The 18120-nt window shown below is 34.6% G+C and overlaps 1 protein-coding gene across 1 annotated transcript; it reads right to left on the bottom strand.

The window, feature by feature from the left end:
- Positions 1-282: 282 nt before the first annotated feature.
- Positions 283-15067, bottom strand: LOC148040995 (pectin acetylesterase 11-like). Its single transcript, XM_087675430.1, has 12 exons — positions 14517-15067; positions 11460-11542; positions 11181-11307; positions 10830-10930; positions 6627-6713; positions 6402-6523; positions 6232-6292; positions 6071-6121; positions 3805-3882; positions 3483-3588; positions 3225-3367; positions 283-548 (listed from the first exon to the last, which is right to left on the bottom strand). The coding sequence occupies exons 1-12, from the start codon at positions 14704-14706 to the stop codon at positions 447-449; spliced, it is 1251 nt and encodes a 416-aa protein (XP_087531556.1). The 5' UTR covers positions 14707-15067; the 3' UTR covers positions 283-446.
- Between the last annotated feature and the right edge of the window lie 3053 nt (positions 15068-18120).

The following is an 18120-nucleotide window of genomic DNA, read 5'->3' as shown; positions in this document are numbered from 1 at the left end:
TATCTATACATTTATTCTTTTCAATATATCATATCATTCTATCTATCCACTTATGTTACAGCTATCTAGCTATCCATTCATATATCCATTTCTCTCTCTCTCTCTCAGATTGAAATGCCATTACATATTTCATGTGAGATAGAAAGAAAATAGCTTTGGAGGTAGCTTTTGGATAACTAGATTGAAAGTTATTGATATGTGTTCATGCTCATTCACACATATAATTATAGTAGAGTTATGCAACAAGTTTTATATTTGGAACTAAAATCTCAAACAATAATATTGAGAGTTGATGAGTAGTTGATTTTTTGTTTTTGAATTGCATTCTCATTGCTATTACATTGGTTAATGCGATAGAGCACATTTAAGGGTATTGCCAAAGCTTCCCTTCTCACATTGTTATCCTTTTGAGTAAGGTATATAACATGATTGAGATGAGCATCCATTCAAGATGTGTTTACACAAGTGGGGTTACATGGATAATTACAATCTATGTCTTGAGTTAATACGTCTTCAAAATACCATTGGTGAAATGCTGTTGCAGCATTCTACATTGCAATCCAAAAAACGTTCCAGTGATTAGATTATTTATAACAAAATACGCTTAGTTGTTTATATTAGAGATTTTAGTAAAGCAAGTAGAATAAAGATGTTGATCTTTATCATATAGGATTTTCTTTAGAAAAAAAATTTCACAATAATAACATGGCTCAATAGACAAAAAATTTCCATCTCTAGATCTATTCAATAAACATAAAACTTGTGTTTTGATATATAGAGAATGTGAGTGTCAAAGCATGAGAATAAAGCAAAGTGAAAAAATGTAAACATTTTGTTCATTCATTAAATTTTTTCCACATAGTTTGTGAATACATCTTGCATCTTGTTTAGGTATTTAATATATGCTTCTACCTAGTGCCTCCATAAACAACGAGAACACATAAGAGCATGTTACTAGGTGCTCATTGATTATAATACTTGTGATAGATCAAGTGTCATATTTTACTATTCATATTAGATCATATAAATGATTATAAAATCATAGATAGATTGCTATTATTTAACCATTGATTTTGGTATCATAGTAAAGAAAGGCAAATTGATGGATTGTTATTATTTCACAACTAGTTTTGGCATCATAGTAAAGAAATACAAACTTTAAGTGAGTATATATAAGAAGACAATTTGAATTTTGGAAAGAGCCTTTTGTTTCATTCACACATGCATGCGTGCACACACGCGCACGTGCACGTGTGCGTGCACACGCACGTGCACGCACATGCGCGAGCGCGCGCGCGCGCGCGCACACACACACACACACACACACACACACACACACACACACACACACACACATAGAGGCATGCAGGCACACACACACACACACGTGCACGCACGCACGCACGCACGCACGCACGCACGCACACACACACACACACACACACACACACACACACACACACACACACACACACACACACATTCATGGATACTATACATAGTATATGCATGCATAAATGTATGCATGTTAAAGAACTTTGAAGGACATTTAAATCTACATATGAAATCTATCGTATACCCTCAATTAATTACACAATCATTTGGTGCATTTGAGTGGTTACTGAGTTTATCTAGAAGAACTTGGCTACAATATTAGTGAATGAAGTAAAAATTACATCTAGTAAGTGAGCATCTCAAGCAATAGGTTGAAGCATAATAAGTGAAGGTATTGTGCAATAACATAAGGAAATTTTATCGTTGGAATGCTTGTCTACTTCAAATATCCAAGCTAGAGTTTGTAAACATAAATGTTTGACAAAATAGTACTTTTCTTTTTTGAATGTTGCTAAGATTCCCTTTCAACAATTTGAATCACTTGACCATGCTAGATGATAAACATTCATAATAACTAGTCTTTTGATTTACCAAATTGGTTGAAAGTTTACTGTCCAATAACTTCTTTCATAGGCTAGTCCATTGGTTGTAATCTACTAGATCACTTAACATGCTAGATGACTTTTGTCTAGGCTAAATAATTTTACTAAGAAAATCTTAGATTTGGCCTTTTAAAGGAGTGTCAAAATACTTTCCCATATATACTAAATGCCCAATTGCTTGATTTTAGCTAGACACATAGTTGCTACTATAAATGACCAAGACTAGGGTGGCTAAAAAACTCTAGCCACCCAGTATGGTTTCCTTCCTTGCCCATATATTCGTGCACATTTTTTAATGTTGAGAGGACCTCATACATTAGTTTACATTTTTTTAAGGAGCCCCTCTCAAGCCTACATCCATATGCATGAGGTGCAATGTGATTTGATAGAATATTTTTCCCAAATGTTATTGTGATAACTTAAATAGACATGAATGCCTAATTATGAAAACATACTAATGCATGCCCTATATAGTGAATTCCATCTATGGAAAGGGGCCTATGGCACTTGAGAAGAATGTAGTAATTCTTGGGGTGATAATCTATATGCTTGATTCACAAACTAAAGTAGATTGGCAAGCCCAAGAGCAATAATTTTACATGATTTTCCAAATTATGTATTGGGAACATGCATTTATTAGAGTAAGATGCTATTAAAGGGCCAATAGTGTGGCACTTTTTAGCAAATCATGTGATAACAACCAAGGAAGATCTAAATTCACCTCCTTTTTTTTGTGCATTTATCTCTAGCCTTGTAAGGGAAAATCAACATTTGTAGCTATTTGGTTAAAGAAAGTTGTAGTTGATAAAAATGGACTTTGTGTCAAAACCAATTGGGAAGTATACATTTTCATGGCCACCTTGGATAGAGTTTCCATAGAAACCATGGACCTTTTAATGCTTCTAATCAAAATCATCTCTAAGATTTGTTTGCCAAGTTGAAACTTTCATGGAAGTACTTTGACATATACACCATTTATTTGTAGCAAGACTATTACAATTTGATGAAAACTACCAATGTTTTCAATAGCTCTAGGTAGCATTGTTGCAATATGTTAATAATTTTATAAACATGTGAAAGTCTAAATGGATTTACTTCACCTTAATCTCATGGTTATTCTACAAATAAGAATAGTTGAAATTAAAATTAAAAACTTTTTCAAAATTTTTGGATAAGAACATGTTTAAGAGTTTTAGAAAATTTACCTTATTAGCTAGTTGGAAGAGTAATTTCACTCTATCAAATAATACTACTTATTCAAAGTACTAAAGATATAATCAAGCATACCATGTTGTTGATTTGTGTGGCTCCATTCCAAATTCTGCTATCCACAGATGTTGTATGATAATAACAAGATGGCATGAATAAACCCCAATTTTTAGAGCCAACTAAAGGATGCAAAGCTTCTAACATTTTCCCACTTAGTTGATCTGCAAAAGTAGAGAAACTTTTATGTGGGACCAAAAAATATCACATGTTTATAAAGCCAAAGTTCTAAAAAAGATCACCAAAACTTTATTCATGATATGGGATTTGTAAGAGAACCTTGTATTATGGCTAGTTGAGATGTGGAACATGAAGACAAATCTTGTCTACAAGTGTCCCATAGCCCATTTGAGTAGGATCCTGGTGGAGCTAATATGTATTGTACCTATATAATACATGAACATTGACTTACATGTATATTCAAAGGAATGGGCCAAATAAGTAAGAAAGAGAAATTCATAATAGGAAGCAAGATTTAGATGAACATTTTTTTTCTAGTTCAAAACACAAAAAACATAATGAAAGATGCAAAATCCAATAAACCAAAGCAACAATCCAATGGATGCATTATGACATGATGGAAGCTTTTGTTTTTATTTACCTGAAAGCTATCATATGGTGTTTGTAATAGGAACAATGGCACTTGTATGCTCCCCAAATTGTATTGTGGATAGAAGCACTAATTTTGTAGCATAGATAAAACTTACTAATAAGTTAAATCTCTCTCTCTCTCTCTCTCTCTCTCTCTCTCTCTCTCTCTCTCTCTCTCTCTCTCTCTCTCTCTCTCTCTCTCTCTCTCTCTCTCTCTCTCTCTCTCTCTCTCTCTCTCCACACACTCTCACACATGTGCACACAAGCTAGACACTTAAAGCTTCTATCCAAAATCCATAAGGTAAACTAGGTTACAAAAACATAAGGGCCTAACCTAGGTCTAATTCTAAGATGGGATTGTGCATGGACAACATTTTAGTTAAGATGTAACTGCTTGTGAGAGAAAAAAGTGGTGATAAAAATAGATTCATAGTGGTTTGTCTTAATTTTTTTAAGGAAAGGAAAATGATCAAGAAAGGCCTCCATTCCTTCTGGGGGTAAATGTTTGCAAAATGTATTGGAAAATTTTAGCTAACAAAGGCTTGTAAAATCTTATCGATAGAATGAATTAATCAAAACTACTCATTAGACCCATCTAGAAAATAAAAAAAAAGGTGAAACTTGTTATTCACTACCTATTACACCTTGATGCAAATTGTGCTTGAGTGTATGTTGTAATAGATTTAAATGTAAAAGGAAGCATCCAACTTTTCAAAAACAAAAGAAAGTCTTAAAAGATTGATTGTAGGAAACAAGATCATTTGGAAAGGTATGAGAGAGAGAGAGAGAGAGAGAGAGAGAGAGAGAGAGAGAGAGAGAGAGAGAGAGAGAGAGAGAGAGAGAGAGAGAGAGAGAGAGAGAGAGATCACGTGGATGTGACAAATAATTTCTTATCACTCACTTGCATGATAGAAAAGAACCTACAACTTATTAAACTTGTAAGTTGTGTAAGAAGGTAGATCAATCAAATCACGACAAGATGGATAGGAGCCAAAGAATGGGTTTAGTCCTAGGTAAACGTGGAGAGGGAAACAAAGAATTACAAATGCCGTGTGAATGGCCAAGAGCTACAAGATGGAGAAACATGTAAAGTTGTAAGTAGAAGAGCAAAATTTACTTATAAAAGTTGAATGAAAAAGGAAGCAAATATGAATAAAATATCAAAAACATTAAATGGCTAACACCATGTTAGAGTAAATGTTTGCAAATTTAGTAAAAAAAATAGACAAAATAGAACTCTAAGTGGAAAAACATCAAATGGTCATGACCCTATAAGAGCAATGAGTCCATCCATCCTATTAGACATGAAGTAAATTAGACTTTAAAAACCAAATAATCGTATCTAAGGGAAAATGATGAGAAAAAGAAATAGTGGAAGGTAAAAGCATCTAAAAAGGAAGAGGTGGATAGTTTGTGAAACCACCCAACTGAATATTCAATGTTTTAGAATAGTTGAAGAAATATAACTTAAAAAGTTAGTCTCAATAAAGTACAAAAGAAGGGCCCAAATATGTTAATTATTCTTCATATTTGACTTTGAGCAATGATCACACAATGCAACATGCACATTTAATTCTAAATGGAGGTTAACTTTAATGACTTTAGCTAATTTAGATGCATGCAACATGTTTGGCTTTTATGTCCTACATTTTGGTAGTATACAAAAGAAATTGCAAGTTTCTCCAAACAAGAAAAAAAACAAAAAAAACAAAACAAGAGCTATGGTCTTGTTATACATAGGGAGACATAAATATCATAAGAACTAGCATTATGGTGCTTTCAAAACATGAAAGTAATAAGCAAATGATAATTATAAGTAAATGTGAAAATAGGAAATAAATTTCTAATAAGATATAGATAAGAATAGGAAATAAGACATCTATCATGTTAGAGCATTCAATGATAAGACCTTACACAAAAGAATAATGATGGGGACTATTCTATTCATTCTTTAGTAAAACATTAGAAGGTAAAGCAATAATATCAAAAGAAGGAATCGAAGCCTTAACAAGTATTAGTACTTACCTCATTAAAAACCAAATATTATTATGTAAACAATTAAAGGCTAATCTCTATGAGCCTTAACGACTTTAGCTCAATACAACTCAAAATGGGTTTCTAGTGTCTAAATCTTGCCTTTCTCATAGGACCAAAATGGCATTTTCCTCTTTCAAGCCAAAAAGAAACTATTAAGAGAATAACATGTGTACATACATACATACATGCATACTCATATATATACACACAGAATCACATACTTCAAAATGAAGAATTACCTCGCCTTGGTCCATTTTTGAGGTACAATCTGTTGGTAGCAATGTGATTTTCTGGATAATATAAGTTGAAAAGAAATGTAAAAAATCACATTCCATGATTTCATTACTTTGAAAGTGCCATTCTAAGTTTTTCACTTTACAATCTAGAAAAAATTTCTTACATGCAATGCCACTATAGCTTGAAAAAATTCCTTGAATGAGTAGAGGCCTGCAATATTTGGTCTGTTATACATTCACAATGTTATAACATGGATTGTCAAATTTCCCAAAATTCTTCTTAGTCAAGATGATTATCACTATTATTAATAATGAATTAGAGAAGGAAGTGTACATGTCCATGAAGAATCCTGCATCGCAAAGACACTTTACTTGAGTTTGAGGCAACTTTTGTTGGAAGCGGTTACAATGAAAAAAAGTTGCCAAACCCCCTGCTGAGTCACCTGACAAAATGGCCTATTAAAGGCATACACCCATTTTGTTACACTTAATTGCAAAATGAAAATAGTTGGGTCATCATTTTACATGTTACATCAAGACCCTAAAACTAGCTAACTACCTGGTTTGCATTGGACATGCCCTTGTTGATCAAGTCATCAATGATTGCCTCCCAGACTTGTTGTCCTCGAAAATAAAGGTATGTTGTCTGAGAAAATCCCATTAATGTTAAACAAAAAATATAAGATGTCAAGCATTGGGTCCATGCTATAAGAAGTTTTATGAAAGAAACTTTGCTAAGTTAAAACAACATATCAAATTTAATATGTGAGGTTCATTAAACATAAAGCAAAACCAAGGGATTTTGTGTGTGTGTGTGTGTGTTAGTCAAGTACATTCCACATGCTTTATACACTTGGAATATTCTTTAAAAAATTAACTACATTCCAAGCTATGTGTTCTTAGATGTGGTGAACTATATGCATCAAGGTAAATAATATACTTAGTATTGACATGCTAGCTTCCCTTACTTCTAGGCTTTATAATCCCTTAAATATTATTCCATTTCTATTATGAAATTATTTTGATGCAATTTAGAATAAAGGCATGAACATATTAAAACCTTAAAAAAATAACATCAATGAGGCTTGTTATGACACTTGTTTTGGTTGGCTATTTCCCCTTAGTGTTCATATTTGGTGTAATCTCCTCCTCTTAGAATCATAACTTTGTAAAAGAGAAAGCTTATTTATGAAGATCAATGAGTCATATTATAGCTTGATATTGAAGAATATGAAGGGCTAATTGACATTGACTTTATAAGTGACTATTTGTGCTTGAATGCCTGCTTTATGAGGGAGTATCATAAAAGCAATTAGTTATCATTGACATTTGTAAAAGCAATCATGTAACTTTTGATTCTTCCAACAAGCACTCAAAATGTTATCATTATTAAAAGAAGTTCACTATCCTAGAAGGAAGTAAGTCTATTTGAGTCAAATGAAGTTTCCTAAATTCATGTAAAATCTCTAAGTATGTGCCTGGTAGCAAACATATAAACAACTAATAATTGATGGAAAAAGATGAGGCAAATCATCAATATTAGTCTCTTAGTAGGATATTTGTAACATTTAAATGAGGGTGAGAGTTGATGTAAGACATCTTCTAGAAACAATTTCTTCCTTCTTATAAACAAATTAGTTGAAAAGTAATGTCTCAATTGAAACTTCCTTTTCTTCCCTTTTTGTTGGTGGCATATATATGAACATCAATACAAAACATGTTCTATCAATGTTTTTCGTTGGCCTAAAAAAGTTCTTGAAAATTAATTTCTTTATTGGAGCTTTCTTATTTTAAAACAAAGTGGTGACATAGACATGAACATTGACTTTCACCTTGGATTAAACACTGAACATCAAGCACCATCTTGTAATGTTTAGATAAGGTAGATTCTATTAGATTAGTTTTTATTACATAATAATTTTTGGATTTTATAATATGTAACATGTATTAGAGAAAATAGTTGTAGCATGATCATTGAATAGAAGACATGGCCACGGGTCTCCTAAATTAGGTTTTTATTACATGATATGTTAAGAACCGTACATGTATTTTTCAATCAAGGATGAAGTAAGATACCCTTGTAATAGCACACTAATTACAATTTTACCTATGCCTTTTGATTTGAAGAGCAATCTAAACATTCATACAACAATCTGCTCAGAAATCTACAATGCCTACTTCAATTTGAAAGGCATTGGAAAAATTACTCAAAACACTTGACATATGAAATGGTAAATAAGAAATTTTAACATTTTTAGACATTTCATAGAATTATATGTATGTAGAAACTTGCTTTGAGCATACATTTTTTATGAAGTAGTTTACTCATGTATTATTTGTAATATATTAAATAGTTTATACTAAAATATCCTCACATGGAGTGCATTATTCTGACACTATAACACTCTTGCTACGCTAATATGCTAGAGAGAAGCTCAAAGCCATCTCAACTTAGGATTTTCATGACTTCTTTTGTAAAGAATATCAACTATGCCCTTTGAACAAGATTAAGTGCCAATGTCTAACTAATATACTCACACAACGTCAACTCATAAGTCATTAACTAGCATGTGGCTAGCCAAGCCTACTAACATTAGCTACTCCTTTGCTTTAGGTAGTGGGGGGAGAGAGAGAGAGAGAGAGCAGAGAGAACTTGGAGAGAGAGAGAGAGAGAGAGAGAGAGAGAGAGAGAGAGAGAGAGAGAGAGAGAGAGAGAGAGAGAGAGAGAGAGAGAGAGAGAGAGGGAGGGAGGGAGGGAGGGAGGGAGGGAGGGAGGGAGGGAGGGAGGGAGGGAGAAAGGGAGGGAGGGAGGGAGGGAGGGAGGGAGGGAGGGAGGGAGGGAGAGAGAGAGAGAGAGAGAGAGAGAGAGAGAGAGAGAGGGGGGGGGAGGGAGAGGGAGAGGGAGAGGGAGAGGGAGGGGGAGGGAGAGGGAGAGGGAGAGGGAGAGGGAGAGGGAGAGGGAGAGGGAGAGGGAGAGGGAGAGGGAGAGGGAGAGGGAGAGGGAGAGGGAGAGGGAGAGGGAGAGAGAGAGAGAGAGAGAGAGAGAGAGAGAGAGAGAGAGAGAGAGAGAGAGAGAGAGAGAGAGAGAGAGAGAGAGAGAGAGAGAGAGAGAGAGAGAGTCTTGTGTATTATTGGTTGTGTGCCTTGAGAAACTATTGTAAACCATTCATGTTAAAAGAAATCTAGGAGAACCAAGTGAAATTGACCTTTATGATGTTTTGAATTTCCCATGATAATCAAACATGTTAACTTCACTATTGCTATTGGGACCATTTATGCTTTCACAAATTTGTAAAAGAATTTTACCTTCATACCATAATCAAATGTTATGTGCTTCAAATCTACTTGCTTCGTGCACCATCTAGGAGTCATGACCTTAATGGCAAAGGGCATAAGTGCATGATTTTGCACCAAGGGTGTAATATGAATGTTTTATAGTACGTGCAAACCATAGAGATCGCTTACATTAAAAGCACAACCATATGCAAGCTTCCATCTCATCTACGGTAACATTTGCACTATGCATCCTTGCTTGATGGATAGTTTCTTTAGGCCACTTGAGAGTGGGGAGATCTAGGAATGGATCAAGTGAATTTCGTGAGTTTAATTTTGAACTTGCTCATATGTTTGCACATTCCCACATCCATGGTTCTTCCAATACCTTTCCCTTGAGGCTCTTCTCCTATTCCTATATCCATAGTCATGGTACTCCCAAATTAGATGTGGCTAAAAACTCAGTCCCATAAGTGAGAGACTCTTTTACAAGCCTACCCCATAGGCATACTCTCCTCTTGTTTAGCCTTTTGATGGAATATAGCCTTTTATTTCCTCATAAACCTCCAAGGAAGAAGTTCCATTGTCTATGGATGGTGCCTACTACCACTACTTGATCCAACATATGCATGGACAAGTGAGAGTGCTTGTGACAAATAACTTCTTTGCAAAGTTTGGACCATCTATGGAAATGACACTTTCTATATCCTATGAATCTCAACTAACCTTCATATTGGATACTAGATGCATTAATCCCTTAAACTTTAAATTAAATCCACTTATCTCTTCATCCTTAGTGGAGGATCCCTTTTAGATTTGCATACATCTTTGTGGTGCATGGAAGATCATGTCTAAAGGTGCTTTCATTTTATAAGAGGGTTTTGATTGGTTTTCCCATGATCTCCTCCAATCGGTAGTAGTCCAAGTTCTCCCTAAAATTCCTTTATGGAAGAATATGATCATCGGTAGGTTTCTTGTGTGCTTTTCATATACAACCTTTTTCAAGGAGTTTTAGTACCTTGATCACAACGTGGGCCCACATGTGGGGCATGTGTGATATCTTGATATTGAGAGACTTGTCACATGTTGCATGGAAAAAGCATATGAGCATTCATGATCAACATCAATAACCTAAACAAACCTTTTAGAAAAGCATGGTATCAAATTAACAAGAACTTTTGAGATATGACACTTGACCACTCCCCTTTTGATGTAGTTTTCGACATGTATTTCAAAATTTTTATTCCATTTCTTTTTTCCTTACCACTTTTGATGCTTTTGCGGATCCAATGTATTATCAATACCATGCAAAAAAATTGTTGAAAGACAACAACTTTGTAGTGTACACACCATCATTGAATTCATTATAGTTGGGTAATGCATGTGTATATACTTTTGATATTAATTATATCATGCTATGAGTCTTGATAAATCTTAGCCAAAACATGCATTTATTAAAAGAACACTTATGTCATTAACAATTAGTTACCTGTCCATTTTGTTGTGTGACTTCTATAGGTGAGTCTGCATTTCCGCTAAAAGATCCACCATCACAATATCTCACATAGACTCGGTTCCAATTGTAAAAATCTACATTAAGGGTAACTAGCTTTAGCATCAATGTTTTCACTAGTTTGCATAGAAGATACCATGCATTAGGCATGGCTAACATGCATATTCACATGAACATGACATCCTTTTTAATGCCTCAAGCTTTTGAACTTGAAATATGCAATCTAGTAGTTTTTGCAAGATCATTTGTGTTGAACTACTTTTCTCTTACATGAATATATTTCTCAAAGGTTAGTTCTCTTTTAGCGATTGTTATTTCAAAATTTACCAGGATTATCTGAAGGAGAGTTGCTGAGGAGGCCACCAAATCCAAAGGCAGTCATGTAATTAGAGGACCCCAAATATGTGGTAGAGCGTTGAAGGCAATCACTAGCATTCCCACACCAACCCCCGCCCTATACCACTTAAAGATAACAATCTTATTACCATTTTCATGTGAGAATCATAATTTATCCAAGTTTTCTTCAAGCAAAAATTACATAAATCTAATCTTGTATAGCCACAAAGCCTGGATAGAATCTCAGTGTGTAGTTATTTCAAATAGTACCTGTAAATGCACAATCCAATTGTTTAGGCCTGTACCACTTCCAAAATCCATGCTATAAGCTGGAGAGCTCCCATCCAAGCATACTATTAATAGAAACATACAATGCAAACAACATAACAAGGAGTTAAGCTATCAAAAGGGGTTAGTAATTTGTTATTGCATGTACTTTTTTTTTGCATATAAAAAGAAAGAAAATGCCAATGATGATACATTCACTACAAGCTCTTTACAAACTAATTTATTATATAGATGAAATGTATTACATGTTCAATATTCTTAGTTCTTAGACTATATCTTCACATTAAATTTAATCTAATCATAAAGACTCATGCTAAGATTCAAGAATAAGTATATTCACCCAAAAGCACTTCTAAATAAATAATCATAAATATTTGTGCTAAGATTCAAGATCAATTGTATAAAACTAATTTGAAAGCAATATATGATTGTACAACTAAATTACATATAGGGACATATGTATTTCTAAGCACTCCAAATTTTTTTTCCCAAATAATTCCTCTTTATTTCTAAGCCTAAACATACATTTCATTCTTTGACTTATGGTTATTATACCTTAAACCTCACATACTGTCCTCGAGAAAGAAGTGTCAAAATCTAAGTTATCTTTTTTGAACATAAAAACAAAAGATATTGATACTAAAAAATATATTTCAGGATAGATTCTAGCATGAGTTCTTAGAAAAATTAAAGTTGGTGTGCTCAAGTTACAAAAGGAATTGTCTTGAAGAGTTTGGCAAGATTTCTCTAAAATAATATCCACTATATGACCTGGACACATCACCTCCACAATTCTCAAAGAATGGATATCTGAAGTTTGATGTTTGAGAGCCTTTTTCAATGATATGGCCCATTAGAGAGCTTTTCAATGATATGCCACATGGGGTAGGTTATGATACTATTTTTAAGGGCTAAACTAAGCCAAAACATTGGATTGCAAAGGATACCAAGCAATGAGAATGCCCCATCATCATATTGTCGAATACATATTGAACACTAAACATTTCCCATACTCAAATAGGTAAATTTTTCTTATATGCATATTCTCCTATTCAAAATATGTGAAATGAACGTGGTTGTCCTCTTTCAAAGCTTGAGAAAGAAAAAAGAAAGTTCTTCTTGCCTTTTGCCAAACATCAAATATTTGAGTCCTTACATAAAGGATTGGAAAAAGACAAGTGGAAGCTTCCATTATCCATTTTTGGATTTCTTCTTAATTAGTTCCAAGGTCTCAAAATCTTCTCCTAGACTTCAACATTTTTAGATAATTGAGTAAAGGTTAATGCATAATGTGAATGTGAATATAGTTGCAATAAAAATTTGATAAGAATTTTTATTGTACCTTTTAACTTAAAAAAAGGCTTAGCTAAATCACATAAAGTAACCATGCTGGTAAAATTGCTATTTGGGTATGGGCATGATGGTTTTTCCTTGTATAATCAAGTTTGGAGGTAAAATTCCACCTTTCTAAGCGATTCATGCCATTAGTCCATGGAAATTGTTTCTAATAATAGCCCCTTCCAAGGAATACCAAGAAGGATAAGATCTTGTAGAACAATATTAGCATGGCTTGGATTTTTATTTGATTGCATAAGTTCATAAGCTAAGATGCATGTTGGAAATCAAAGAAATTATTTCCTTGAAAGTTCTCCATGTTGAGGACTTTGTACATTAAGAGCCCTTGGAGATCCTTATTTTTTAAAAAGATGATTTGTGGGGTTTTAAAACATTCCCTTGCGTTTCCTAGAATTGGACTCAACTAGTCATTTCAATGGTAACTAGGGGTATCTAGTTTACTATAGGCCTCTTTTGGCCTTAAGCTAAATAATGTGGGATTATGGATCTCTTCCATTGAGAGAAGAAAACCAGGGTTAATTAGAAATTCTTGGAGGGATTACACATGTAATAAGTGCAAGGATATCATTTGCTATTTGAAACATGAAATCATTCTTTTCTAAGATGTAATTGCAGCATAAAATTGTAGAACTTTTAAAGGGGCTTTGCAAAATGTGGAGAAATGGGAATCTCTACCACTATTGGGGATCCTATAATACCATGAGCATATTGTAATCTACCCTTTGGAGGCGATTTGAGGATTGGTGGTCCATTCTTTGTGATGCATTGATATACCCGCCATCATGTGTCTAGTAAGTTTCAATATATTGATAGGCCATATCCGGTGACAAATACAATTTCTTGAGTATATAGACACAGAATGCATTATAAATATGCTCAAATGGACCACTTATGATGTTAGATGATAGGCTTCAACATGTACAAACTGGCCTCTTATGTGGCCATTGATAGGAGTATATGCCACATCTATTTTTGATTTATTGGGATACTTCAAAGAGTTTGTGCTTACGGTTTAGTAGAATTGCATATCTAGTTGACTACATGCATGGATTACTAGTGTGTTACATGCACTCCCTACCACTCCATATTTGATTCAATGCTGTGAAATGGTAAGATGATATTGTTCAAGTTGATCATGATTTACTGTAATGAAGATTATGTGAAAAGTACTTATGATGCTGCCTATTGACATACATGTAGGTAAGGGAGCATCTTGGAATGGTTTTTGGTTTTGCTAATTTGGGGAACCTAATTGATATATATGCAATCAATGGCATCTTTACCTTTCTATACATAATGCAAGCCTTAGCATTCCTACATATAATTATAACATAGGATCAAAAGAAGTTTCAACCTTGATGATAGATGGTTTGCAAGTTCGTGTCTCTAGAAAATTTTTGTTGTTTTGTTTGTCACACACAACGAACTACAATAAAAAACCTTGTCTGTAAAAGTTTGAAAGCCTTGACCTAGAGGCTAAGCAGCACTAGTAGTCATAATCATAAGCAACAAGAACTAGCTCACTACTAATCACAAACAATGAGTTATGGACTAATCGAATTGTTACTACTACTAAATATAACAATCTAAGGATACGAATGTATTAATGATATTCTAGCTTATAGTACTAGCATCAGTAATCATAAGCCGGCGCGTTATTGGACTACGGATTCGCATGATCACCTGCTCCTTGCTTAGTTGCTGATTCCGGCAGGAAGGTGAGAGGGGGTACTCCATTCTGAAGCAACGAGCGAGCTTGCACTCTCAGTATCCTGTCAGCTCTAAATATGATCCCTATCGAGTGCGCCGCCACTAGAAGTACAACTATGGTGTATAAGAAGAAGAAACGGGAGATCGGCCGTTGTGTATCCATGGCCGGAGATACTGCAGCTTGCAGTAGTAGTATATATAAGAAGTCGAAGAATTAGACGGCGACGATGAATTATATAAGAAGAAGCTGATGATGAATTATATAAGGAATAGAAGAAGGCGACGTCGGATGGATTATATCAGAAGAAGCTGATGATCGTGATAATGATCTAATGATGGTGAGGAAGAAGAAGAATCTGTCTGTAGTTCAGCTGCGGATAAGGAGCTTTAATGGCGGCCGTTGCCTGTCGATTAGCGGAACTAATTTCCTACGCGTTTTTTACAGAAATATATGCGTATCTCAATCAACCAGCTGGAAATGAAGCGGAGGCCGATAATTAGAGACACGGCGACGATATGATGATGATGACGATGATGTGCTGTTTGTTTGTGTGTGTGTCCAATTATTATATTGTGTGCTTGCATGCTCGTCTGTAGTTTCGTTCTCCTGCGCTTTTTGATATTTTTATACTTTTCCGGTTAACTTTCCATCTAGGCCAGGAAGGCGTTAGCATATGTTGGCATATGATATGAGAGAGAGAGAGAGAGAGAGAGAGAGAGAGAGAGAGAGAGTGTGTGTGTGTGTTATATACCCTAAAGCATGCATATAGTCTACTCCTAGGCTTGACTTGTGTTTGCTGTAGATACAAAAAGTTACTTTAGATGACTGGTTACGCACCCCTTTTATGATAATAATAAGACCACACCACTAAAAAGCATCGCATCAATGGCTGCTTGCCCTACTTGACAACGTAACTCTCTCTCTCTTTCTCTCTCTCTCTCTCTCAATCACTCCCATTTGCAGATACCTGTCAATCACTCCCATTTGTGGAGATATCCTAACAAATTCAACAATCACCCTAAACAAATTCAACAATAACATCACACCAACCTCTCTACTATCTTCTATCTACTATCCTTTTCCCAAGTAGAGATTTCTTTTCTTAACAACACACCCCCCTCCTTGCCTCGCCATCGCACATGTGCCCTAGCCCACCTAGATTCCTCGATCTTCACTTCCAAAAAGAAAAATACAACACTTCTCCTCTTCCCAAAAGTCCCCAAATGCATGCATGTATATGCACACATATTTTCAAAGCATCTAGAACATATTATGTTATAAACGTGCTAACAACCATGATTCAAATGCAAACTTCCAAGAAAAACATGTAAAGAACCAATAAACAACAACTCCTAACCATGATTTAGATGCAAACTCCCAAGAAACACATGCAAAAAACCAATAAAGGGTAAGTCCCAAGTATCTTACAAATGCAAACAAATACACCAACAACTCCTAAGTTATATCTTAGAAACACAAATAATGATGTACAAAGCAAACTAAGTCCCAAAAATAAGGGAAGCATAGAGAATCAAATATTCTAACTTAGTCCCCCATTTCCTAAAATAACTTCACTCTTCTGCCCTTACCACATCCCCTTTCCCCCACAACAAAAAATAAACATTACCAAGGGAGTCATGGTGTAGTGGTTTGAGCATGGGTTGAATTATATGGGTGCATGAGTTCTACCATGCATCCCTTGAGGCATAATAAAATATCTATTTGTGTCTAAAATAGAACTTACCCCAAAATCCACCTTTTTGCTGCCTTCTCTAGCAATGAAAGATAGCTCCCTCCCTTAGTATCCCCCACCTTAACTAACATCAAATTGGCTATGTGTAGGTAGTTTCACCAACCAAAGCCACATTTTCTTTAGGTCACATTTGGAGGCCCACATAAACTTGGATCTTTTGAGACGTTTAAACCATTCCCCTTGAGCTAGTAAGCTCCTGAGGCTTTATTCTTCAAGTCTTATTGAGCCCTATTACGATAGTCAACCCTCTCATCATGTAAATTGAAATCAGGTTGCTTGTAAAGGATGGTGAAAATGACAATTTGACAAAGTTTCAAAACAAGGCATGCATAATTTGCAAGAAATTCATTATATTCTATTTTGTTGTGGCCTATTTCAAGGTATATGATTGATGAGGATAATATTATGTGGCTTTTATGTCTTTTGTGGAGAGTCACTTTAAAGAGGGAGCATGACCAAAGCAAGAAGATAGCAACTGCGAGGGGACTTGAAAAGATGGGTTTGCTTCAACTTCGAACTTGTTCAACTTGGGAATAATCCTTCTCAATTTTTTGAAAGAAGGAAATAAGTCCTATTCAAATTTCTCATAATATAGTTATATTTTTCACATTTATGCATGAAACACTATCTCAATAAAAAATGCATTTCCTTCTTCGATGAGGATGAAAAAGATTTACTTTATCTTCCTTAAATTTCTTTTTCCAAACCTTGGCAACTACACAAGAAGTGATAAAAAACATGTTGAAGACAACAACTCCACAAAGAAGTAGCTTGGTTCTAGTTCTCTCTCTCTCTCTCTCTATATATATATATATATATATACATATATATATATATATATATATATATATATACATATATATATATATATATATATATATATGTATATATATATATATATATATGCATGTGCGTGTGTGTATAGATAGATAGATATAATGTATGTATATATATATACCCAACGAGTCCACCCTCTATATAATGTGTGTTCAAAGGGTATTTAAAAAACCCCTTTTTAAAAAATTTGCACCATTTTATATACCCCTTTTGTGAATTTTGAAGGCAATGTTTATATTCCTATTGTAAATCTAAATTTGAGATGAGGTTCATTTTTTAAACCCCTTCTATATGCAATTCAAATAAAAACACAATGCCACACTACTTTACGTCAAGTTTTTTAATGATAATTTGAGTTGAATATCCAAAGACTAGAGTGCACAATCTTGTACGCTTTTATAACCCTATACAAGAGCCACCTTAGAGGGCAAACTCCTCTTTGGGAACCATGCACAACAACCATAGATAATCATGGCCTAATCGTGGGTGCAAGAGCCAAGATAAGATACAAGGTCATGAGCTTGAGTAGTAGGTACAACAAAATATACAAGGGACATATTTTAGACTAGCTTAAGATAGGAAATGATATGAATTACACCTTTAGGGAGATTTGGAGGGGCTCTCATGTGAATAAAGTTTCTATATTTGAAAAGGTGAATACATCCCATATAAGAAACACCCATTACATGGATTTCCTAGACCCATGGATCTAGTTACACAACATACAACATAGATTTTCCTTTCATGACTAAGACCATGGGTCAAGATAAGATTTTAAGAATTTGTGATGATGTGAGAGCCTCCCATTTATGAGAGGGTCTCTAGAAACCAATGGATTTCCCAACTTTAGGCATAGCATCAATCTCGACCTTCACCATAGAAACAAGTGATAAACTAAAACATAAAGAATCCACATGAATTTTCAAGATAGCCCACTTGGGATTGTAACCTCCAATCCATGCTTGTAGTCACTACAAGATATAGGC

This window comes from Lygodium microphyllum, chromosome 1, assembly GCF_053477565.2.
Source record: "Lygodium microphyllum isolate KBCC chromosome 1, Lygodium_microphyllum_v1.1.10, whole genome shotgun sequence".
NCBI lineage: Eukaryota > Viridiplantae > Streptophyta > Polypodiopsida > Schizaeales > Lygodiaceae > Lygodium > Lygodium microphyllum.
The sequence above is the reverse complement of the archived record's forward strand: the minus strand, read 5'-3'. Positions and strand labels throughout refer to the sequence as shown.